Source organism: Chamaea fasciata, unplaced genomic scaffold (genome assembly GCF_029207755.1).
Source record: "Chamaea fasciata isolate MVZ Bird 193981 ecotype frontalis unplaced genomic scaffold, bChaFas1.0.hap1 SCAF_1, whole genome shotgun sequence".
Lineage (NCBI taxonomy): Eukaryota > Metazoa > Chordata > Aves > Passeriformes > Sylviidae > Chamaea > Chamaea fasciata.
In genome coordinates, this window is record NW_027094086.1 from 135,556,678 (window position 1) to 135,582,819 (window position 26,142).

Sequence of the window (26,142 nt, forward strand, 5' to 3'; positions counted from 1 at the left end):
GCACATGCATGTTCCCTCTTACTTTGCTTTTGTAACAGTGTGGATTCCAGACTCTGAATATTTGTGCCTAGTTACAGATTTTTGCATACACTACTTCTTGGGTCAGAAAAAAGAGAGAGGAGGATTATGTTGTTTTAATGAGCTTATCCTGGCTGAAGGTACATGGGATGTTTCAGGACCAAAAAAGGGTGTCTATTGTTGAATTTCAAGCCTTCCACATAATAGTGGAAGTATCAGAAATTCCTTACAAAGGTTGCAAATAGTATTATAACTGAAAGTCCCAGGCACCATGAACAGATAGCTCATTACCAATGCTCCTGTAATAATTTAAATTAGGTATACTACAGTTTTAGAACTGAGATCTGTGTAACTTTGTCAGATGAGTTCAATGATAGACATTAGATCTCTGTGAATTGCTAAATGAGAGCCAGGTATTCCAGTCTCTGCTGACCCAGACAGTTTAAGGTTTTATTACGTCCAGACTCTGAGGTTTATTGCGTTTTGGATTTCTGCCGTTTTAACAAGGTACTCGTCATTAGAAAATAGGAATACAGGGTTCAGTTCCTGAAATGAAAAGTTAATATGGTTTGTTGATATCATCAATATTTGTATTGAAGCACAAAGGGCCCCCAGATTGTAGATGAGAGTCTCTTCTGCTAGATTCCCTTACTCAAAATAAACATACTGACATTAATTTCCCTTGTATAGTGAAGAAAGCGGAAGTAATATTAGTCTTTAAATAAAATACGAGTGACTATTTACAACAGTCAATTGCTTTTGAAAATAATTAAATCACAAAGTGAGATTTTTGTGATTTTGTGTAAGTGCAGAAGACATTTATTGAATGTGATTATTCTGATGGCATAACAAGGCTAATGAAGAATACTAATACATTTAAGGAATAAAAAGGAAGCTATTTCTTGAGGCTTTTTCAAACTTCTGGTTTTGATATTCTTTTTCAGACAGAAATTGCATAAGAGAGCAGGATCAAAAATGCCTTGTGTGAAAAAGAAGTCATGCGATTTAACACAGAGTTGATTTTAAAAAATGTGTGTAATTAGATGCATAATTCTTATGCATAATTTACATGCAATTATGTATGAAAATGAGCTATGCACAGGCATAAATGGCTAGCTAAGCACCTCACACACAATCACAGTAATTTTGCACAGAAATTAAACATGCAGTTGCAAACACATTTGAAGAAAATGAAGTCCAGTGAGGAGGAAAAATTTGAATTTTTTCTGAGCAGAAATTGTGTTAAATCCTCGGTCGGGGGGGGGGGGCAGTAAACAGCTTAGAAGTGAATAAAAATATAATTGAATATAATCCATTTTATGTTCAGTCATGGTAGAAGAAACAAAACCAAACATACTTTACCATTTTTATGAAGTGTCAGTCTCACTAGTGTAAATTTAGTACAATCCTGAGTAAACAGTGGTGTCAAGCTGTACCACTGCTCTTCTCCTCTATCTCCCCTCCCCCGGAGGTTGTTTAGGTTGAGGGTTTGAGGAGCAATCTCAGTGTTTTCTGGCAGCTCTTTGAACACTCTTAGTTGCTTTCTCCCTTAGGCTAGACTTTCTCTTCAGGAAGAAAAGCTAGCTGGACCATTCCTGATGCTCTAAGTAAATAATCCATTCTTTTTCTTGCCATGGCTAGAAGGTTTGGTCACACAGCAGAGCTTTTATGCCCCTGTGATGCCAACAAAAAGGTGGTTCTTGCCGCAGAGTGCTTATAGTACTAAAAATAAAATGAAGTATAAAAACCCCACAGGATTTTCATCAAATTTTTACTGCTGATTGTTTTCACAACACACTCCCAATATCTGAGCTTTCCTATTGCACGCTAGACAACTAAAGCAACAAAATACTCACTTCATACACATCCCCAAAATGTCTGTTAAAAAAAAAAAAGTTTGTATTGTGAAGTTTTTGGTAATGATTTTATTGTGAACTTTTAATTTCTTTTTGCAGAAAAAGCAGTAAAGAAAATGTTTGTTTTTCCTCAATCTCTCAGCTTTTATTCTTTGAGTCTTGAATTGTCTTTTAGAGAATTTTCAAGAAAATGTCTTAACATTACAATGTATATTTTAAATGAGTAAATTAAATATTTATTATATGACCTTTTAATTTTTGTCTTCCCAATGACAGCTGAAAAAAATTTAGCTATTCTTGAATACAGTAATTTGAATCCAATTATAATCAGAATTTTACTGTTTCACTAAAGAGCATGCTTAGGGTCCTTAGGGTATCTGAACTGTGTATACCTTGATTAAAGTAAATGCCTAACCCTGTTAGGTTAGGCATTCCAAGGATCATAATATGTGCTTAAAATTCTTAACATTTCAATTATTTTAAGTTTAATTTAAGCTCTGCAATTGCCACACCTATCTTGTCTTCTTTTTTCTTCCTGTTTGTAGTTCAGGTTGGCAGCTTCCACTTTTGAGGAAAAAACAGTGATGTGCAAATACAACATCCTTTTTTTTTTTTTCCCTCTCTTGTTGTTGTCATCTTCTTTCCTTTTCCCTAACCTTTTTTTCTCCTTGTTTAGGAAAGTATGTATTTTGAATATATACAAAACATGGAGGAAAAGACTTATGAATTTATTTAATTTACTCTTTTTCCACATCAAAAATTGTATATTTCTTTTCAGCTAAACCAAGGCTCACTCCTTCCTTAAGGATATAGTTCTGTAGGAGAAGCACTGATAAATTGCACAGTCTCAGTAGGGTGTGTCTGAAGGAGTGTTCTGGAGGCAGGGAGAGTCTGGTGCTGATCCGCATTAAGCAAAAACAGAGCTGGTTAAACCATTCTCTGACTTTCGTTGCCTCATAATAAGAAAATTACACAGTGCATGTCTCTGCCCCAGATAAAAGGGAACAAGGACCTCCATACTTAGTGTTGTGGAATTTCAGTTCCTTATACGTTACCAGATTCATTCTCTCAGCTCACTTCTGAGTCAGGTTCTGTGGCCCAGGGTGACAGTGCTATTTCTGTGTTCTCTGGAGGCCTGTGGAGTAGGAATGAGCTGAACTATGGGTTCCCCATTCCTCCTTCTTCTGTGTGCGTCTCTGTTACCAGGACACAGCACTGGCCTCAGATGTTCACATCCTCTTAAAAACTTACTCTCAAAGGTATTGGATACCTTCAACTCTTGTTACCAGCCATTGTCACTTGGCATTGTCACAGTTGTGCTACTTGATTAAACTATATGCATGAAACGGGTTCCAAACGAGTCTGCGCAGAAGTAGAATGCAGGATAGAAATAAATACATATGATCTTCTAAATCAGTGGTTCTCAACCTTTTTGAAGTTGAGTGGCACTTGAGAAAATTGGCTGTGCTCTGCACCTTGCTGAGGTCAGCTGTGAGCACATGAGGAGCCGTCACCTTGCTCTTTTGTTAAGTGCTTGTGAACTTGCTGGTTTTATGGAAATGATAGTAAATCTGCTTATGATGTGATTGGCTACGTCATTCAGTGCTGTGTATTGTTCTGTTGCCTGTCTGTTAGGGACCATATATTTACTAGGAGCTCCTGTGGGAGAATATACATATTCTTGGGTGTAGTATAGGAATAGTAAGTTCTCTACTTACTGCAGAAATATTGGATATACTACACCAGAGAGATGCAGTGGTGCATTTTATGAGTAGTGAATCTGTCCCATAAATCCTGGATTTTCCGTGTATCCATTGTAAAGGAGAAACTGCTTGATTTTGGTTTTGTTTTTTTTCCTTCCTGGCTAAAGTGTGTGTGTATGCACTGCATAATGAAGCAAATCAGATGACTCATGGACATGCCTTGCTGTGTGCAGCTCTGTGTGTATGATGAGTCTCACCCAAGCTGTGCCAGCAGGTACCTTGTGGTGTTGTACATGTGCTGTTCACGTGATGTTTTCCAGCAAGCCTGTGATACATGTGGTGTACAGCTCATTCTTACATGTGCAATCAGCATGTCCAGAATTTCTTCACATGCAGCAGCAGCCTGGATAGTACTGAAGCTGAAAATTTGGATAAAATTTTCATGGGCAAGATAAGACAGTATTAACCAAAGAAGTATAGTGACCTTACCTAATTAAAAAACCCAAAACAACCGCAGGAATAAAAGCCACCCAACAAATAAAACATTTTCAGCTCTTCTTCATCTGGTCCAGTAGTAAAGAGGGAGGAGGACACACGAAGGGAAATCCAACTACTTGAGGGAATACAGAGGGGTGCAGTGTGGGACTTCTGAAAACATGGGATTTACTTTCTGAATAGAGACCAAAGTGCTTTGCATTAAAGCTACTGCTGCTCCAGGAGGGTTAATTAGGCAGCACCAAACTGACCCTGTATCCTAATGCTGCACCTTCAGTCCCAGAATTGCTGCTTTTCCCCTGGTTTTCCAAACAAGTAACTGTTGTCTGCCTGCCAGATACTGTTAGATCCACACTCCAGCACTGCTTGAGAGTTGCCACTGCCTTGCACCTGAGGCCGAGATGAGAGTAACAAACTCCATTAGGCTCTGCTCATTCATTCCAGGTATGCTCAGGAGCATCTGTATCCCCCTCTCTGACCATGGGGAGATACTTGCACTAAGATGAGTTCACTGTAAGACCTACATCATGTTGCCTATGCATTGGGATTATTTTAATGATTGTTTTCTTATTAGTGGCACAGGTTGGCATGTATTCTACTTTCTTTCCTGTTTGCATAAGAGTGTGACTGTCAGCATTCCTCATGTTTTTTTTTGTTTGTTATCGATGCTAACAGTCCTTGGTAGTATAGCAATCTCTTTTATATATAATACTTCTAAGCTTGGTTTATTTTGTGACTGTGAAAGTTATCAAATATTAGTCAAATTTTGGTAAGGTACTGTTACAGTAAAAGATTTTCACATACAGATCTCTTTTATTACTGTGTTCACAGAAATTTAGCAAAACTTATAAAAAGTGTAAACAGTTTTTGAAGAGTTTTTTTATGGTTTTGATGTAAACAACATGTATTAATAGGGGATATAAAAAGCAGCTGCAAAGAAAATTCAACTTGCCATCTGTGCATTCCCACTGCTAACAATATTGCCAACTTTTGTTTAAAAAACAGATGAGCTTTAAGTAAAATTATATATCCTCTAGTAGTGCAGCTCCTTACACCTTCTGCTGTCTTGTGCTAAGTTTCTATTTCATTAATAATGCTCCTTCAGCTGTTTTTTTTTCCTCGACTGTTCTTTAACCTAAATCTATGAGATTCTCCTTAGAAAAAAATCCCAACCATCTTCCCTAATGTTATTTGAAATAACATTAACATATATTGAAATAACAATAAAATAATAGATTATTTTACACGTCTGTCTTAGGACTTGGCCACATGACCATTTGTTCCAGCTTTGCTGAGGGGCAGCACCCTTCAGCCATGGATGCAATATCATCTGGAAACAGAGGAAATATGTAAACTGGATCTTCTGTTCATAGACTAGTTGATCTGGATACTCTGTTCACTGTAATCCTCATTAGTAGAGCTAGAATGTTTATGGGGAGAGGTGATAAGAGGCTGCAGAAGCATTTGCCTGGAACTAAAGATACAGAAGTTGTGCACCTTTGAAAAGTTGCAGGGTTCAGTATTGAATATTGACTTATTCAATACCTCAGAGAGAATTCATGTCCTTGTAAGTTAAAGAATCCAGAAGTTTGTGACTTGGTTTGTCTGCTGAGGTTGTGCCTCTTAAATTTCTTACAGTGAGTCACATAGAAATCATGCACACACAGATTTATATGTACAGATGCCTACATATGTATGTAAACCTTGAATGGTAATACTAGTTTAGTTGGTAAAAACAGCATACTAAGAAGAAAAAATTATCCTAAGATAACAAATATATTTTCCCCTTTCTCATTTTGCTGGTGTTGTTGCTGAGGCTGAAGGAATTGAGCCAATAATGAACACCTTGAATGCCCAGAGAGATGGTGCCATTTCCAATGCCATTGCAGTGCTAACAAATCTGTCCCTGCAAGAGCCATCCCGTGTCAGAATCCAGAGCCACGGGATCATGAGTGCCCTTGTGGGGCCACTGCGCTCCACCAACAGCCAAGTGCAGAGCAAAGCAGCGTTTGCTGTGGCTGCCTTCGGTTGTGATGCTGATGCACGCACTGAGGTAAAACTACTCTTGGAGGGTGTGTTTATTGATAATGCTTCTAGGTCTGAGGTGAGGGTTATATTAACCAGGAATCTGTTGTGTCTGACCTAGAAGTACTGAGCTTTCTAGGTAGTTACTTATTTTTGTGATACTTGTTCTGCTGAATTTAGCTCAGTTTTTGGAAAGGGTTTTCTTTAACTTGAATTTTCACAACTGTGTTTGCTTGCACCAAATTAATGCTTTGCAGCTTTCCAGTGACTTCAATGAGCTTTAACAGGGTCATATCTTGATCTGTATGTTTAGGAGCATTAAACATCAAGGTTTCTTTCAGCTGCAACTGTTGGCTGAATTTTTGAAGATGAGAAGTTCAGTCCTCTTTACTCTCCCTCAGTGTTCTGTTGCCCATTTTCAAGGCCTTAACGGCAATGTCTGACCTTGATTAATGAGATACTGGATGTGCATGGAGTAAATGTATTTCAGACAAAACTCCAAATATAATTAATCCTTTGATCAGTGACATCCAGCAAGTTGAACTCTTTGCTGTTTATGAATTGGTCATAGTATTTTCTTCTCATAAATAAGAATGATGCTATGTGCATTCATAAATCATAAGCTGGGGTTTTCTCATGGGTCAAGGCTATTAATTAGGACATGAATAAGGGGCATAGATAATTAATCTACCTCTTTCAGTGTCCTTAAAATGTCTTTCTCTTCAAAAATCCAAATGAGCAATATTTCCTCCAGCGTGTATAGGAAAGATACTGTAGCCACAAGAGAATAGGATGTTAATAAGATTGTCATACATACAATACAAATTCAAATGTATTGTGATGTAAATTAGTTGCTAGGAGGCACCAGAACACAGAAAAAGCTGTGTAACTCTCTGTGGCAGTCTTGGGTTGCATAGTCTCTTTGGGTTCCACATCGCAGCCTAATAACTGAAAAGCAGGGCAGAGCCAGAAGGGATGTCTGCCTTGTACCACTCTAAAGCTCCAGCCTATGCAGAGTTCACAGAAACACAGAATCTCCATAAATGATGTTTTTTTTCAGCCCAGTGTGGCTTTTCTACAAAGTTTGAATGTTTTGAGAGGTGATTTTCACAAGCTGTTTTTGCTGGGATAAGCGGCAATGTTTTCACTTTTTTTTAATAGTTAAGAAATGTAGGTGGGCTGGGACCACTCGTTGAATTGCTGCATTCTAAGAATGAAGAAGTCAGAAGAAATGCCTGTTGGGCTGTTATGGTCTGTGGAAGTGATGAACTAACTGCTATTGAACTATGCAGGCTAGGGTGAGTAGAAATAATACCAAAAATCAAAAGAAAAATTTTGATGAGGGAACTCAATTTAAGTCAATCTTTACATATTTATAGCAGAAAAACAAAGTTTTCTGATAAGCTGAAACCACTTTTGCACCACAGATGTTACAGATGAAATGGTATTGATTTTAAGGAAGAGAATCTTCTGACAAAATATAAGCCTGTAGAGAGAACTGTCTATAATTATAAAACATTTATTGTTTCTGTGACTGAATTAGGCTTTATATTGAAGATAACTTATATCAGTCAATATCGGGAACTACAGTGCCCCATACATTTGAAACTGAAATAAAGGTTTCAGACTAAGTTAAAATGCAGTAAATTGTACTTACTACACACAGGCTAGATTTGATTTACAAGCTCTGGTTAACTGCAGGTGTGCTGAAGTGTCATGGAAAAGTGGTTCTGTTTTATTTTTTCTTAGGAACTCCCAGTTCCATATATTAATGTCTGAATTACAAAAGCTGGTTTAGGTTATAAGAATTATGACGCGGAACTCCTCAGACAGGGCGACTCTTTTTGTTACTGTTAAATTAAAATATATGTAATTGCCCTGCTCCCTCTGCTGGGCACTTCTCTGGTGACTGCACAGATACTTTAAATCCATCTCTGAGGGAATTTCTGAGACTCTCAGAAATTCAAATCCAGAGGGGACCTCAAAGGTGATATTATCCATCTATCCTAATGTAAGACTGAATAAGGTACACTTACATATTTTGGCTTGGGTAAATACTGATCCTGAGGGAGTTTCACAACTTTCTGACATAACCTGTTCCAGTGCTGGAATATCCTTACATGTAGAAGGGGGTTCTCAGTTTTAAATATCTCTTGAAACAAATCATGTTGTCCTTTCTGTGAGATTGAATAACCACTTTTTAGAGCAATTTGAGTTTAACTCACTGAATTTTCTTATTTTTCATGTCCCTCTCTGTTTCTTTTTCATGACAAAGTAAAAATGTTAGACAAGCTTTGCTTGTATCATTTCATCACACCTTTCTAAATTTCTCTAGTTTGTTATGCCATTTTGAAGTACCATCTCCCAGCCTGGATGAGGTACTTCAGGTGAGGTCATATCACCATCAAAAAAACCTCAGTAATTATTTTCTCCATCTTGCATATGGCACTGTTCTTATTTAATCCCTTTTTGTGACAGTACCAAAGCAGGACTCTAAGTCATGTGTCCTTTGAGTTTGACAGCATATTATTGATAATAATTCATTAAGCATAGTTTTTCAACTAGTCAGGCACTACTTCATGTTATTTTCATGTAGATCATATTTCCCTGACTTGCTCATGAGTATCCAAGTAGGAATAAGTGAAAAGGCTTATAAAAGTCAAAATGTATCTCAAATTCAGCTCATATCTCACATCTTCTTCTTCTGCCTCTATGTTAAGTCAATTACCCTATTGCAGCAAGGATTAGATTGTCTTTTCCTGATTGATTCTTGACAAATACATAATGTCTTTTTCTCGTCTCTTGTTGCTTGCCAACTGATGGTTTAATAATTTGATATAGTGTTCTTTTGGACACTGAAATTTGGCTGAATGATCTCTATTATAATTTCCTTGTTCATAGTTTTTTTCAAAACTAGATAGTATCTTTACCCTTCACCACTCTCCAGCCATCTAGCCTAGAATTTTCCAGTACAATTATAAATATTCCCATGTTGCTTTTGCAAATTCATAGAGTGTATGAGGTAAGTGTCCTCAGGGACTGCTAACCTTGTCTCCTCAAACTTATCCTAGACATTTTAAGACTACTGTTTCTACCTCCTTGTTAATATTACTGCCAGGCATCTGCTTGAAACCTTTCTATAAAAACTGAAGCAAAAAAGGCATCAGACAGTTCAGTCTTTTCTGTGCCATCTGTTATGAGTTTTCTTCCCACATTGAGTAAGAGACCTACATTTTCCTCTCTGACTTGTAGCATATGAAACATTTCTTTTTGTTTCAGTCCCTGAATAGTTGTGACTCACTTTGCTTGTGCATCTTTCAGGTTTGTCCCTTACTTTTTCTATTTGGTTGGAAGTATCAGTGTTTCCATTTCTGTTTGATTCCTGGCTTTTGTTTGTTTGTTTGTTTGTTTGTTTGATTTTTTGTTTTTGGTTTTGGGTTTTTGTTTTTTTGGGTTTTTTTGTTTTGTTTGGGGTTTTTTTGTTTGTTTGTTTTTTTTCATCTCTTCGTGGAATTTTTGGTGTGTCTGTTTTATTTGTCTGGTTTTGGCTTATCTTTCTTCCATATGAGGGCAATGTGCCATTGTGCCTGTAATGTCATTTGATTTAGACCCTGCTGTACACATTAGCTTTTCTTTATTCATTTTTGCCTTTAAAATTGTTCCCTTTGTTACTTGCTGATTATCTGCAATATGCTGTAGACATACAGCCCGAACTGCTCTTCCACTATCTTCTCCCACTGCTCTCTTCTGTAAGAAAAGGATGTCATTTGCCTTGCCTGAAAAACTTGTTCTCTGGAATTCATCTGAATTCATCCCTTCAGAAGTCTACATTATAGATGTCCACAGCTCAGGCTGCCTGTGTAGTTGACAGAAAGATATAGATATAGATATAGATATATAGATATAGATATATAGATATAGATATATATAGTGTATATATAAAATTGATTCCTTGGGACGTGAAGAATATCTGTACATGTGCATAATCACACACATGGATAGAAATTTGAATATGTACTCTTACACACACATATGAAGATATCATCCTTTTTTCCTGGGTTGTTTTTTTTTTCATTCCTGAACAGTCTTAGAACTGCAGTATGCAATGTTCTCCTGATTCAGGGTTTTTTTATTTTCTTAGTTTTCCTAAGTCTTTCAGGTCAAAAGTTGTCAGTTTGTGTGTTTCAGCAAAGGAAGAAGCTTAGGAAATTAATTCCTATCCTCCCATGTCCCCACTTTACTATTTGTTTCTATCTCCATGGTGCAAAAATCCTACCATTCTGATACAACTCCTTGTGTTTCCATGCTTGTTCATGTTTAGCAAGTGTCTGCCAGCTGTGCTCCCCCAAACACAGTAACAGTCCTAGACCAGAAGGATTCACACATTGCGTAACTGGATCTGCAAATTGCCTCACAGATGAAAAGAGAGAGAGAGAGGGAGGGAAAGAGGCTGACTAGACTGTATGATATGGTCAGCTCTGATCATTATTCCTTTTACATCTTTTTTTCTCCCAGGTTCTCTATGGTGCATAACATCCTTCTAGATAAAAGTGGCATTTCTGTAGGTAGCATTTAACTACCTAAAGGAATTGTTTTGCTTTTGAGCACTGCACGGTGTTTTCCTTCCCTAGAGAAGGAATTCTGTGCAGCACAGCCACTCCTTGCTGGCCCAGAGGGCACAGGAACAGCACTTGGAAGTGAATCTATCTTGGCCTCGATAATGCTGAAAACTAACTCTGAGCTGTATAATGACATTTAATTAGTATTTAATGATGAATTAGCCTTTGTATTTTATTTATCAGTGCTTTAGATATCCTAGAAGAAATTAATCTGTCAAGAAAGCGGAAAAATAAGTTTAGTGAAGTTGCTCTGGAAAAGCTACTTGATAACAATCTTCCCCAAAAGTACAGCCGGATGGGATATTTATCATCAAGTAATATCATTACCAATGGATTCTATGATTGTGGTCAGGTAAGCTATTCTAAACAAATTCCTCTATTTAGAAAGAGTAAAATTTTCCCCTTAATTTAGAAAAAGTACTGTAGCAACAGCCAAAATCCAGCTATAGAAAATACTTTGTTTTCTTGTCCTGAAATTTCACAGCTGTTATACAGATATCTTTTGATTATCTTAATGGTGAAATCATCTTCATGTTACTCTCTAGTTGTGATCTTCCCTATCCTATCTGAGCTGTTCAGACCTTTCCAGATCCTTTCTCAAACCTTAGTTCTTCTGGTCTCTTTCCCTGCACTATACTTAATGCTAACTTGACATTGTATGACCTATGGACGTTTTGTTTGTTTGTTTTTTACATAAGGAAGCAAAGAGTTACTATTTTCACCTCGGTCATGACCCTTTCTCTCACAAAAGAAGTGTTTGTATATAAAGACTGACTCCAGCATCACTTATTAGTGCTGTGCTCAATTTAAAACAGACTAGGACTTTTCAAAATACTCAGAAGAATTAGAAATACCAATCTTATTGACAATTGGTGAAATACCTGCTCCTAAAACACCTAATTGCTTTTGAAAATTCTATCCTGTGTTGTAAAGCTTTCAGAGGAAGGAACATTTCCTTATTCTGGAACTGTCTGGAATGCTTCAAACCAATAACTACAAGCTAAAATATTTATAAACAATCTTTTCTAAGAAAAATTTATGAAGAAAATGCAAACTAGGAAGAAAATAATTTCAGATATTTTGAATGGCTTTATGGGTTCTTACACAGTCTTTTGTTTAAGATTAGGAATTTGAAATTACTTTTTAGGTATCTTTTCAATTTTTTTTCTCTGTATCTTTAGCTGAACAGAACACCTTATATTTTATGCTAATTTTCTTGTAGATAAAACATGGAGGGAAATTTTTGTCTTTGGAAGAACTAAGCAAGCAAGAGCTTACTGACCGTCGGGCAATAATCTTCATTAATGCGAAACCCCAAGAAAAGTGAGTCATGTTAGCTCTACTAGCATTTTTTGTTATAGCTCATCTTTTTAATGTTTTTCACTGTTTCCAGTACAAACTTCATTCTATCTATCTATCTATCTATCTATCTATCTATCTATCTATCTATCTATCTACCTCTACACACACACCCCCCTATCAATAGAGACATATATTTTATTCCCAGCACAGTGCTTTTATGTCCTAGGAGGCAAAACATTTGTATTTTATAAAATAAGAATTTGGAACATAGCTTATTCAATTGAGTTGCTTTATTTATCTTAGCTTTGAAGACTCATTCATTTAACACTCTTTGATTCCTGATGATGGGACACTCAGTGTTTTATTAGTTATAACAAAGCTTGTCATCTGCTGTAATAATTATGTCATCTGAGCTGAATGTCAACATTTGACAATGGAACCTATGATTTTGATGGTCCTCTTGTACAGACAAATGCATGGAATTTTAAGCACATCCTTCCAAGGGGTGGGACAAAGCCAAGCATTAAGCTCTCAGGCTTGATAAAGAACCTGTGTCCATTTCTTCTCTGTTTAACTTGAAGCCAGCCTAACAAATCTTCTTAGATTGAATGCAGGAAGTTGGTATTGGGCTTGTTTAACTGGGAACCATTTCCTGTAAACAGTCTCACAGATCAAAGATCGCTCTACCAATATTTTGCAAGTCCAAAAATTTCTTCTCTGTCAACACATCACATATTTGGGTTACAGAATCATTATCTTCCCTTTTAAGCTTGTATATGACACCATAAAGATGTCTGGGAATATCTGTGATAAATTAGACTTCCATGCTCTTTGTTGTTCCCTAGAGCTGTCTTTAACTCTCAGGTCTTCATTCTTTGACTTTGATACAGGTTCTTACTTTTGCACGTTGGCAGCAGCCTTACTCCCCAGTTACTTTTGTGCATCATTGGTCATTCACCAGTCTCAGAAGGAAAAAAGAGCTCCAGCACAGGAGCTGGTGGGGCTCATTGGCAGTGCTTTAAACCAGCCTGGAACAGGGAAAGGGACAAAGTCAGGCTGGCCAGTGATGAGTGATGGGATGGTGTGTCAAAACTTGAGGAAAGGAGCACTAATGGGATCATCCCTCAATCTGCCTCAGGAGGTGTTGGCTACAATGTACCACACCTGAAATGTCTCTACATTAATGCACCATTAAGCATGAGGGACAAACAAGGGGAATCCAGGCTTTGGCCCAGTCCCAGAGATTTGACATCGCTGGCATAAGTGAAAACTGGTGGGATGGATCCTGTGCCAGGAGTGCCCTGTTGGATGGGTACAGGCTCTTCCGGAGGGACAGGCAGGGCAGGAGAGGTGGAGGGGTGGCACTGTATGGAATAGAAGGGGTAGAATGCATGGAGCTCACAGCTGGCAATGGCACAGTTGAGAGCCTCTGGATGAGAATCAAGGGACAAACAAATAATGCAGATGCCATCATGGGAGTCCACTATAGACCTCCTGGCCAGGACAATGATGAATGCTTTATGGAGCATGCTTGGAAAGATGCCCTCCTTGATCTAGTCCTTGTCAACAGGGTGGGTCTTGTGAGCAAATGGAGAGTGGAAGCTGTCTTAGCCACAGTGACCACAAAGCAATCAAGTTTAAAATCTCTGGTAACAGAAGGAGGAGTGCAAAAACCTCAGCTCTGGACCTGAGGAGAGCAGACGTCAGACTGCTCAGGGAATTAGTGAGTAAGGTCCCCATAGAAAACGTTTTTGCAGGTGCTGTGGTCCATCAGTGCTGGTCACTTTTTAAACATCACCTCCTGAGGGCACAAGAGCAGGCAATTCCCAAATGTCAGAAGTCAAGCAGGTGAGGCAGAAGGCCATCTTGGCAGAACAGGAATCTTCTCTTGGAAATAAGGCAAAAAAGGAAGGTGTGTGCCCAGTGGAAGCAAGGTCAGGTGACATAGGAAAAACACAGAGCTGCTGTTGGCCACTGTAGGGAGAAAATCTGTGTGGCCAAAGTTCAGCTGGAGTTGAAGCCAGCCAGAACTGTGAGGGACAATAAAGAGTTTTTTCAAATATATTAGTGGCAACAGGCAGTGTAAAAACAGCGTTGTCCCATTACAGGCTGAAGACGATCTCCTCACAGGGACAGAGACAAGGCAGAGGTGTGTAACACATGCTTTGCCTCTGTCTTCAACATGGATGATGGACCAAGGGTGCCCTGAGCTGGAGGACCATGACTGTAGGAATGATCAGGTCCCAGACAACCCTGAAATTGTGCCAAATCTGCTGCTCCAGTTGGATCCCTACAAATCTATGGGGCCTGGTGGGATTAATTCAGGAATCCTCAAAGAGCTGGATGATGTTATTGCACAACCTCTCTCGATGATTTTTGAGCAATCTTGGGAATATGGAGAAGTCCCAGCTGACTGGAAGCTGGTGAATGTCCTGATTTTCAAGCAGTGTGTGAAGAAGGATCCCAGAAACTACAGGCCTGTTAATTTCATTTCACCAGTGCCTGGTAAAGTTACGGAGAAGATTGTTCTGGGAAGTATTGAAAAACATCTGAAGACAATGCAGTCACTGGTCACAGCCAGCATGGCCTAGTGACAGGAAAGTCCTGCTTATCAAACCTGATTTCCTTTTGTAACAAAGTAACCCATGGGGTTGATCAAGGGGACCCAGTTGATGTAATGAGATTTTTGGATTTCAGTAAAGCTTTCAATGCTGTCTCTCACAGTGTCCTTCTGCACAAGATGTCCAGCTCACAGCTGGATAAACACATCATGTGATGGGTGAGCAACTGGCTCACGGGTTGGGCACAAAGGGTTACAGTGACTGGGGTGACCTCAGACTGGTGACTTGTCACCTGTGGGGTTCAACAGGGCTCCATCCTTAACCCTGTGCTCTTCAACATCTTCATAAATGGCTTGGACCCAGGACTGGAAGGGACACTAAGCAAGTTCACAGATGATAAAAACTGGCAGGAGGTGTTCACTCTCTCGAAGGCAGAAAGGCCCTGCAGAGACACCTCAACAAGTCAGAGGGCTGGGCAATCACCAAGCACGTGAAGTTCAACAAGGGGAAGTGCTGGATTCTGCACCTGGGATGGGCCAGACCTGGATGTACAGACAGGCTGGGGAATGAGATGCTGGAAAGCAGTGCCATTGAAAGGGACTTGGGGATCCTGGTCCAAGGCAGGTTGAACATGAGCCAGCAGTGCCCTGGCAGCCAGGAGGGCCAACCCTGTCCTGGGGGGCATCAGGCACAGCATGGCCAGCTGGGCAAGGAAGGGGATTGTCCTGCTCTGCTCTGCACTGGGGCAGCCTCAGCTCGAGTGCTGGGGGCAGTTCTGGGTGCCATAATGTAAGAAAAATATTAAACTATTAGAGAGTGTCCAAAGGAGGGTCATGAGGATGGGGAAGGGCCTTGAGGGGAATCTGTGTGAGGAGTGACTGAGGTCACTTGGTCTGTTCAGCCTGGAGGAGAGGAGACTGAGAGGAAACCTCAAGGCAATCTACAGCTTCCTCATGAGGGGAATAAGAGGGTCAGGCACTGATCTCTTCTCTCTGGTGAACAGAGATATGACTCTTGGGGATAGTTCTGTGCAGAGCCAGAAACTGGATATGATGATCTTGATGAGTCCCTTCCAACTCAGCATATTCTGTCATTCTATGATTCCATACTTTATTTTCAATCACTGAATTAGTGTCTGGTATATTAGTAGTTACATTATTTCTTTCACTTATATACCACTTATGAATATATTTATTGTCCTTTAAAATCCAAACTCCATTTTCATAGCTTCAAATGCAAATTTTTACTCTGCAAATAACATACAAAAATATCTTATTCTATTTCAGTGTTGTAGTAGAGAAGGTACAAGATGTATCACCACCTGTTTCAAGAAAAGGCAGCAGAGAAAAAGCAAGGTATGGTTCTCAGATTGACTAGTCAATGTTCTGTTATTGCTCTAACACTAGAAATAGAAATCTGACTGAAAATAGTGACAGACGGTTTCTGAATGGAGTACAGATATCCAAACACAACATTAAATATATTTTTGGAGTCTTTCTTTCACCTCCTATTTGCAGTAATATTGCTTTGTCTATCTTAGTGAATATTTGTCCTCTCTTCCCATGCTGTATTTGAACAGCTCACACTTATTTGCTCTTTTTTTCCTTCATTATCCCTTGGAAGCAGTGAAATACTGTTATTTTACAACTTGACAACCAAGACACAGGGAAATTACAGTAGAAATTCTTTCTCAGTTTAGAATCTAAACCCATAAAATGTTCCTACACTGCCTACATGCCTCCTTATTTCTAGATTAAATCTCTTCCATGCAGTTGACAGATACGAAAAGCTGAGAAAGGTGTGCACAGAGCTGTCCTTATTTTTAGTCAACTAGCCCAAAAATGTTTCACTCTTGCAGCACTTGTCCTGATCCAGATGATATACTGGGTATAGTGCTGCAGTCTCTCTTCATACCAAGTAGATCAGAACCTCTACTCTTGTAGTGGAAAATTAATTTCCTTCTTTCACAAAAAGAGGATTTGAGTCTGTCCCTCACACCTGCAGATAGCTGACCACAAGATATATGGGGTTAGCAGTCTCTGTGGTTTACTGTAGCTGATCACTATCAATGAGGTGTAATGTACAGGGCTTTTTACTTGAGCTGTTCAGGTATTTAACTCTGCTTACTCTCACCAAGACCAGGCTTCTGCTCCTTGTCTAACATAAAATACTTAACCTGTAGCTTGTTCCTGTGGAAGGAAACTGAACCATGGCCTCTCAACTGTCCTTCCTGTAAAACAGCAGCACGATCATGACCACAGTGGTGCATTTTGGAGAAGGCAGGTGTACATGCGTGATTCCAGGGGAATCCAAAAGCAGTCCAGATAGAGCCTCCTTGCCATCAATGGAATGATCTCTAGTCCTTGACAGGAGTGTGATACAACCTACAACTGTCCTTGGCTTTTCTGTTAGGTAACTTAGTGAGCTGACCATTTATCATGCTGGTTTCTGTGGGTCCCAGTCCTGACTTCCTAATTTTCCTTTCTTTATGGTAAAGGGAACCTTGACAATGGCTAAGGGCTGTGAGTTCTGGTCAGTTATAGACATTACGAAATGCTCAGTGCTGCAGGATTGGAAAAAAAGGAGGAATGATGTGTCTGTTGTAGGAGCTGATGTACTGTGTTTCCAATTTTTATTTTGGAGCTCATTCATGAACTGTGATACCCTACTGTCTGTACAGGTGTTTTACTGAGAGAGAGAATGGCTGTTTTCTGACACTGCTTGTATATTTCTGTGTATGTTTGTATCTGCACTTGAGAAATGAAATGTGCAATAAGAAAATCAAGACAAAACTGAAACATGCTTTTGATCTCAATGGTTCAGGGGTATCTCCAATAGAGGAAAAACAGAAGTTACCTGGACAATGGTGTTCACTCAGCAAAAGCAGCACGAGAGAAAGACTTAAAGTATTATACTTTGAGTTATATTTGAATATGTTTGAATTATATCAACTTGTTTAGAACAGACGTGCAAATTATTGACAGATAATAGCTACTGACTATGAATGTTTGAGGTTTTGACTTAAATCAGGACCCAAATTGTCAGACTAGTCTATCCAAAATTTAATGACTTACAAGACATTCCCATTTGACTAGTTATTTGGACTGCAAGCACTTCTGAAATTCAGTTTAAATCATTTTATAGTAGATACCTGAAATGGGTTGTATGAATTGCATTGTGCAAGGTTCTCATTTCAGGATGCACCAGAGTAGATACAGCAGCTTGAGTGCCTTAGGAGGCCTGTCCCAGCCTCTGCTCCCTTGCAGGTCCTCCTGGTGCCACATGTGCCCTGCTCATGACTCACTGTGCCTATCCAGTTTAGTCAAAGACAGCAGAGGCAAGGGGAGGTACTGAGCCCCAGTCATGTTTTCTCTGCTCCAGTGGGGAGTTCCTTCACCTTGGAAGATGCTCCGGAGTCACAGGCCATTTTGTATAGACTCAAGAGCTGGGAGACCTGTTCTGACAAGATAATATATTTGTTTATTACAGTCTATGATGAGGATATACTTGGATAGTTGCTTTTTAATGTAATTTACATCAATCACAACAGTGTAAATGACTGCTCTGTTTGCAACCATAACTCTTTTGAAAAGCAAAAAATTTTCTTTAGGAAAAAACAAATACCTGCCTCAATTTCGCATAGTAAACCTTGCAGGGGTACAAGGACTCCTTTCTTCAAGTATGAAATAATTGCTTTTGAATGTCATGATCAAGTTGTATGATTTATAACCCCATTGTCATTCATTTTGAATCCATAATTCATACATCATTATTATTATTAATTTGTGAGATATATGGGAGTTACTTGAAGGTCAGTAGCTGACTCCAAGTCTCAAACATGCTTAGACTTTTTCCTACATATTTTTTCCTTTGATCATATGTTTCTGTTCATCATTATTTTGCAAAGTACTACTGAACACTGTTTAAAGCCATTGTTTTGAAAAAGTGATACTACTTATATAAACCATAGTTGAAAGCCAAGAGGAAGGGCAGTTGTAATTGTCTGCTGGAAATGTTTGAATTAGATGTGAGGAAGTGCCTAGTTGATCGTTTGACATATATTTTCATTGACAGCAACATTTTTTAATCAGGCAGTTTCATATATGATATACACACTGACCAGGCTAAAAGATTGTATTTAATGTAGACTAACAAATGTGTATTTATTCCACCCTATCTTTCAGCACTGCATTTAAGGAAATACTTCCTAATGTTCATTTGTTCTTTTCCAAAAGAGACCGAGGGCATTTAAGCTATGCAAAATGGGAAAGAAAATAGGTGTCATGACTGCTTTTTGATGGTATAATATTGTATTGGCTGCCTTCTTCCTCTGGCTGATGCTCTGGTGACCTGTTGGACTCTAGTATTAAAGTTGCAAAGAATCGGAAACAGCTTGGGGACTATCAAAGTGCCTTGAGCTCTCCTTTGCAATATTCCTCTGCTTTCACAGCAAGTAGTCTCATGACTAGGAAGACAGCTCTGAGAAATGAGAGTGATTTTTTTTCTGATGTCACAATTCCCACTGGCAAGAAAATGGGGATTAAAAAAAAGAGGGCAGGAAAAAAGGCAGAAGTCTCCTGTAGTGGTTACCAGATATTTTCTAGCACTGCACTGTAAGACAGCAGCTCCACAGTTCCTTATGAGATAAGGATTAGACAGATATAATGAACTGAAGAGTTGAGGAGTAGGGTAGAGACAAATGTGTAAGACAACCTTAAATCAGCTATTCCACCAAGGAACAGAACACAGTGTTACCTGAGAGAAATAAGCAGCAGCAAAAAACCCAAACAAACCACTGTTCAAACCCATTTCTCTGAGGTGTTTTGTTCCTGAAAATGGAGGAGGAGGGGTTCCTGAAAGGAGGGGAATAGATGTGATTGCAGAGTCATTTGAATAAATAGGAATTAGAAACAAAATCTCCTATAGCACTGTAATTTAATGGTGCACTTCTCATAGAGAAAAAAAAGTACTGGGGGGATAGAAGGGAAGAAGGGGGAAACAGGCAAATGGTGAAGAAATAAGAAATATAGCACTTGTAAATGTTTTTCTTTTGAAAACCACCTAAACTGTACACCAAAGAGATAATGGGAATAATTCAGGAATTTTTAAACACGGTATTTTTAACCATAATGGATAAATGGATAACTAGATAGCTATTTAATCTAGCATTATATGGTTCTCTGGCTATAGTTAGATAGAGTCAAATTAGATAAAGGAAACTGTTTGTCTGCTTTTTTCCAGGTGTAAGTATAATTAATAACCAGAAGAGTTTATTTAAGAGGGTGGTGAATTTTCTATTATTTTAAGATTAAATCTTAATTGGTTATCCTTCTAAAATAATGTGCTTTGTGACACCTATGAAAAGGGCTTTTTGTGAATATGGTAAATCTCAATAGGCTAAAGAAAAGTTTGCAAAGTATTCTGAAGACAAATTGCTTGAATTCAACTACTGATAATGGTGTATGCCCTTTTGCTTTGTTCAATGCCTTCCATCTTAAGAGTGCTTTCATAGTATAAATTTTAAGAATAATTTGAAGAGCATGCAATAATGATAGTGTGTCCTGGACCCATGTACTCTAGGGATCCTTTATTTCTTTTTTTCTTTTTCCTTCCAAGATCACCAGAAGTATTATAGATTTTAAAAAATAAGCCAGAAGTGTTAAACAAGGGAAAGAGGTTTTATTGTATTTCACAGTAAAAAATTTCAGGATTTATGCTGAAAAAAGACATAATGCTTACAAAGCACTAGTTTCATGTGTTCCCACAAATGAAAGATCCTAAACTGTCTGATTGTATAGACTTTAATAATACCTCTGGTAAGATACTAATGTTATAGTTGCTGCGTAACTTGTGAAATGCACTGTATTTAATTTAAGCAGAATAGTCATTCCATTTAAACTTCTGCTGGGTCTTTAGGATGCCTGTTTAGGATCATAGTCATTTTTCAGATCCTAAGCATTAGTAAAATATGAAGCATGTGCAATGAAAAAGAGTCAGCAAAAACACAGACTTGCTGTGAAATCTTTCTCTGACAAGCCATGCTGTAGTACCTGAACTTGCAAGTACAGAGGCTGTCTTCTGGAATGTCCTGTCAAGGTTTCAGCTGTGCTTTTGATACCTTTCTTTTCCTTTACTTGAAGGATTTACCAGATTTTTATCAAGTAAAAACTCAGTAGAGTTCATGATTTTTAGTTCATATCCACACAGAACTAAACCATAACTAAAAATGTGCCCTACAGGTATATAGTACGTAAGTGTCTCCTTCGGTATATAATCCATACTTAGGGAAGGCATATCAGAGCCATTAACTAAAAAAAAATGAGAATTGACAGCAATATTAACATGGACCTAGTGGCATTTGTTCCTAACCACCTCCTGGGGGCATGTTCCACAAGTGTTCTCTACAGCTTTGTAGATTTTGGATATTTTTTTCAAGACAAAAGAAATCTCCTACCTTCCACCTAGTCAATTTGTCTAAATGTCTTGTTGGAGAACTAATGTATTTGACTTTGAACTTTAGAAATTACAGTATTCTATATAAGTGTATATTTTTTTTCTATGTAAGAAAAGGGAAGGGGAAAAAAGAGGAGGAAAAGCCAAAAGAAGTTATTCAAGTTATACCTACAATCCAGGAAGAAATAAATCTAGAAAATTCCCATTGGGTACCACCACCTGACTTCATTTTAATGGATTACATTAATGATGTTTCCAAAACAATTCTACCACTAACTACTAGCCGGGAACAGGTTGTGGCTCTTGCACAGTGAGTACCAAATCGTATTTCCATAAGCTGAATTGGTAAAATTACTGTTTTCTTATCCAAGGTCAATTTTTTCAAAATAGTTATTTTCCCATGCTTAAGTGGAATTGAAATCAGCTTTGACCCAGAATGCTGACATATTTAGATTTTGAGTTTCTTGTTTCTAACTTTGTTGCAATTAATTTAATATTTTTTAAAATAAAGTATCACTTGCAACAAACGAGTGTCAATTTCTCATTTAAAAATTATTCTTATAGACAATTTCAGGTTCTTTTTCATATTTATACATCTGTACTGATTCTTTCCAGTGACCACATCAGCTGCATATAGCATTAAACATAATCAAGGAGCCCCAGAGACCCAGGTTTTGCAAAGCCTAAAAGGATCATTAGAACAGAAATCTAATAGTCAAGATGTTTGCAAGTTACATGTATCATGTCTGTTGTTTCTTGTACCATCTTTCCTGCCTACTTGGTTTTGGAACCCCTTGGGACAGCAAGTCTATTTTATTTTGTTTTCTATAGAGCCAAAAGCATAAGACAAGTTTTCTAACATAGCTTTTAAGTGCTCTTGTAATTAATATCCTGATGATTTAATAGTGCCATAATATTGCAATAGTGCAAGTACAGACTCTTGGTATCAGTGTGTGATTCATTAGTTACACTGACTACTCAGCCTGAGCACCAATCACTGTCACCTCCAAGCAGCGTGCCTGTTTTAATCTTCTCCAAAGTTAAACCTTTATATCTTAGCAGTTTCCAGGCTGCCTCCTGAATCTGGAGAGTTTAGCGTCAGATCCCACTTACTCTCACAAAATTTGTTACTTTTACTAACTCTTATTTTTAATGAAGTCTTCTAATGTGATATGAGGAATGAATTTTTCATTGATTGCAGAATTTGACAGGACAGATATTCATCCTTAACTATCCAGCTGTGTATAAATCATGCTGCCTTCCTCAAGGTGGAATCCATAAAATTCTCTTTTAAATCTGCTCTTCTAACACACCAGTGAAATACTTGCAGACACACAACCCAGTGAAACAATCATGGGAAATTTAGGTAGAATGTTTTCTATGGGGATTTGTCTGTGTTCCATTTCAGGCAGCTGCCTGAATAGCATGTGTTGAATAGGGAGTGGGGGAGAAGGCAGCTGCAGCGTCCCTCAGCAGCCTGGCACCCTGGCTAGAGTTCCTCTTGTGCTCAATGGGGTGGGGGTCAGGCTAGAGGAGGGGACATCATGGATGTCTCCTTTGGAACAAGCACAGCACTCCTTTGTGTGGTGGTGAGCACGTTGTCTGGGGCAGCCTTGCTCTTTTTAATGAGGGCTGGCCATGGGCACACACAGCACAAAGGACTTGCCTTGAGCCCCACACTTTCTCAGCTTCACTCAGTAATTCCCAGCTTCAGGATACCCTATCTGACATGCTTGATGATAGCTCCCTGTGCCCATGCTATTGCAACCAAGGCTTCCTGCTATTGCAACCATGGCTTCCTCAACTCTAAACTTTGAAAAGTCGGCCTCGGAGGTTGCCTTGCTTGTGCTGGGCAGAGGAACACACTCACTGCTTCTGCAGAGGAGGGGATGCAGATTTCAGTTCCCTGTCTGAAGCAATGCCTTGTGATTTTCATGTCAGCTCTGCAACATGTCCAAAGTGAGAGACCTCAATTACCCTTGTGCCCGTGGGTGAGACACTGAGGGGAACAAAAGTCTTTACATAAAGCAGCCCTGCATAGGAGAGATGGGCAGATGTGTATATGGGCAGACTTACAAACCAGGGCTTGATCCTATGTGTGCAGTCTCCCCAAAAAAATGCTCTTGGCAGAGCTTGCACTGATGGTGAGTTCTGATCTGTTTCTGTTTCTGAACCATTTGTTTTAATGGATAAATACTGCTCACCCCCAAAATACTGGCTTCAGTATAAGAAAGCACATGTAGAAGGTAAGTACCTTCAATGAATACATTGTTGGGATCATTACCTATGGCTTTATTTTTGTCATACATATCCTCATGCCTTTATTACTATTTCAAACAAATGATAGGTCTGGGGACTGTAATATGTAACTCACCTAATCTGTTACTTGTAAACATGAACATCAGCTTTGGTAATTACTTCCTCAGTGATTACACTGTTATTGATGACTTTTTCGGGGGACTTTGTGCCTGTACTACACCTCTCCAGAATCTCTGCTTTTGCACCTTGGTTTAGGTCTGTGACAAATACGAATGACCTGAGTTATGGTTATCTGTATTTGTCAGTAAGCATATTTAAAATACGAATTACTGAATTTACAAATTTAATTAGCAAACATAGAAAAAGTATGACAGTCTTAAAGATCATTCACTTCTTGCTTGTATACATTTCATTGTGCTACATTTTTGCCATAAATACAAGAGGAGTTATAGATATAATTGATCCTGGTGTGCATTTGGAACAGGTTTGTTGCAGACAAGATGGGTGGCACTGTTGAAAGAGAGCAACTACATAACTTCTGCTGGGAACTTGACATGAGTGCAATAGAATTTGAACTGAAAAGCAACATTGTGCCTATCGGGAAAATCAAAAGAGGGACGTTCTATCACAGAGCTTTACTTTTCAAGGTACATTATCATTTATTTTGCAACACAGCATATTGTTGTTAAATGGATAGTCTAAACTAAAGTATATTTGCATCAGTATAATACAGTATTTATATCCCTGTAAAATCTTTTGTATACAGTTTCATAATTTTTCAGCAGCAAAGTTGATTTCCCAGTGAATGAAAGCCAGCATCACTTCTTTCTGTAAACATTTTTGTTGTCATTAAATTGCCTTAACTGATATCAGCAGAATACTTGATAAATGGCAAAAAGCCAAAGCATTTGATTTGGAGTCAAAACATTTTACATTTTCTGTAAACTGCAAAATATTGAATTATGCAGCTTCCTTCTTTTTCCATGCTGCAAATGTAAACTTGTTGGGACAATTTTTATTTGGTATCTATCCAGTATTCTGTGATAGCATGTAACAGCTTCTGTGTTCCAGTTTCTTAGAAGAAACTGCGAAGTTGTATTTCTTCTTTCTTCATATGAAGATGTACTGGTGGAGCCTGGTTCTCTGTCCCATCCTTTTTCCTTGGCTGGATTTGACCCTTTCTTGAATGGAAAGAAACAGAGAAACAAGGGTCTAGCACATTAAGCACAAAGGACCTAGGGAAGAGTACACGGGAGAAGGAGTACGACCCTAAATTTATAGGATCCATAGGGAAATAAAGTTTCCAACTTATTTTATGACATTGTGAGGGCATGACTTAATTATGTTCGACTGTCCTAAGGAACTTTTGTAGGGACAGGTTGTGTCTCTTAAAGCCACAGCACTCTAAGCAATAGATATCTGTGTCCATTTGTAACAAGTTAAAAATCTTACAAGATTTCATTCCTTCACAGCAGATGTGTGTTAGAAAAGCAGTTTGGAAGCTGGAACCCATTATAGGTCTGTCTGTGGTAGTGCAGCCCAGAGGAAAGGCAGGTGTTTCATCTAGCAGACACTTGTCTCACATTTCATTGCTTCCCACGTTTCCAGGGCTGAAAAGCAAGGAGTGTGCTTCAGAGTGAAGCAACAGTCCTAAACTTAGACTGATAAAAATGTTGCATTTTTTACATTTAATATTTCATACCAGCTGTATGTGTGCAGTGTGCCTACACCTCATTGCTTGAATAGACTTCAAAATGTTACTCAGAAGTTAGTCTTCCAAGCCGAAAAAAAGCATTGCTGGGTACTGTGGGTGTTGCTCTTCATTTGAGATCTGAAGGACTGGCTGATAAACAAATGTATCAGTGTTTGAAAAGAGTTAAAATTAATGTTTTTCATGTTGTGCATAAGATATGTGAGAAATAATGTTTAAAAGCCTACACTTCCTACACAAAACCAACAAAAAAGGTTTGAAGTTTGGAACACTTGAGAAATTTATAAAGTCTGTTTTAAGAAAGCTCTAGGCCTTTCAGTTGTTTGTTTTGTTTTTAAGCATCACGAGTCCTCGCTGTATGTCACATAAGCTACATGAATGAACTGCAATTAACTACTTTTTCTTTCTTTTTTAGGTGCTAGCAGACAGAATTGGCATTGGCTGTACTTTAGTTCGTGGCAAGTATAACAGAGCTTGGAATGAAGTTAAATTGGTTGAATACTCTCCCAAAGGGCTTCTGCTTCCTCCTCAAGAGTATGTTGTAGAGCTAATGTTTGAACCAGGCTGTTTGCTAAAACAAGGAACTGCAAAGGCTGATCAATACAAATGCATTTAATCATCTTGATGAATTTCACCAAAATAAGTATTTTAAATTTGTTTGCAGTGCTGTATTTATGAAACATAAATAAGGGGGTTCATATCCTACTATCAAAAGGAAGCATATCTGGTATGTTGTCTTAAAGGTTTAATTAGATGTGATTTTGTATCTAGCTTCAGTGCTTAAAAAATTTGTTAATTTTTTTGTACTATTTTAAGACTAAATTGCAAAACTACAGATTAAAATTTGGTAAACAATAATATTTGGTGTGTGCTAATTAAAATACATTAAAATACTTATTAAATAACTTAAATTCCAATACAGCATATTCGTTTTTTTCCCCCTATTTTTCCTTCAAATCCCATGCACATTTATAGGAATTTCATGTCCATAAAGCAAGAAAATGTGACATCTGCTGAAATAACAAGACACCTAAAAACAACTAAATAATTGTGTGAAATAACCCAAGAACTGAGAACTAGAACCACAATAACAGTATACTTGCAGTCTCTGTAGAAAATAATCCCATTTATATTTCTTAG

General features: G+C 38.2%; 1 protein-coding gene across 1 annotated transcript in view; it reads left to right on the top strand.

Annotated features, from left to right (window-relative positions):
- Nucleotides 1-25,772, top strand: part of ARMC3 (armadillo repeat containing 3) — a 63,753-nt gene extending 37,981 nt beyond the window's left edge. The window contains exons 12-19 of the mRNA XM_066190388.1: nt 5,875-6,125; nt 7,259-7,395; nt 10,900-11,068; nt 11,939-12,039; nt 15,866-15,934; nt 21,145-21,342; nt 23,776-23,938; nt 25,418-25,772. Coding sequence (XP_066046485.1) covers nt 5,875-6,125; nt 7,259-7,395; nt 10,900-11,068; nt 11,939-12,039; nt 15,866-15,934; nt 21,145-21,342; nt 23,776-23,938; nt 25,418-25,618 — 1,289 coding nt within the window. The 3' untranslated portion in view covers nt 25,619-25,772. The remainder of the gene's footprint in view (nt 1-5,874; nt 6,126-7,258; nt 7,396-10,899; nt 11,069-11,938; nt 12,040-15,865; nt 15,935-21,144; nt 21,343-23,775; nt 23,939-25,417) is intronic.
- The last annotated feature ends 370 nt before the right edge of the window (nt 25,773-26,142 follow it).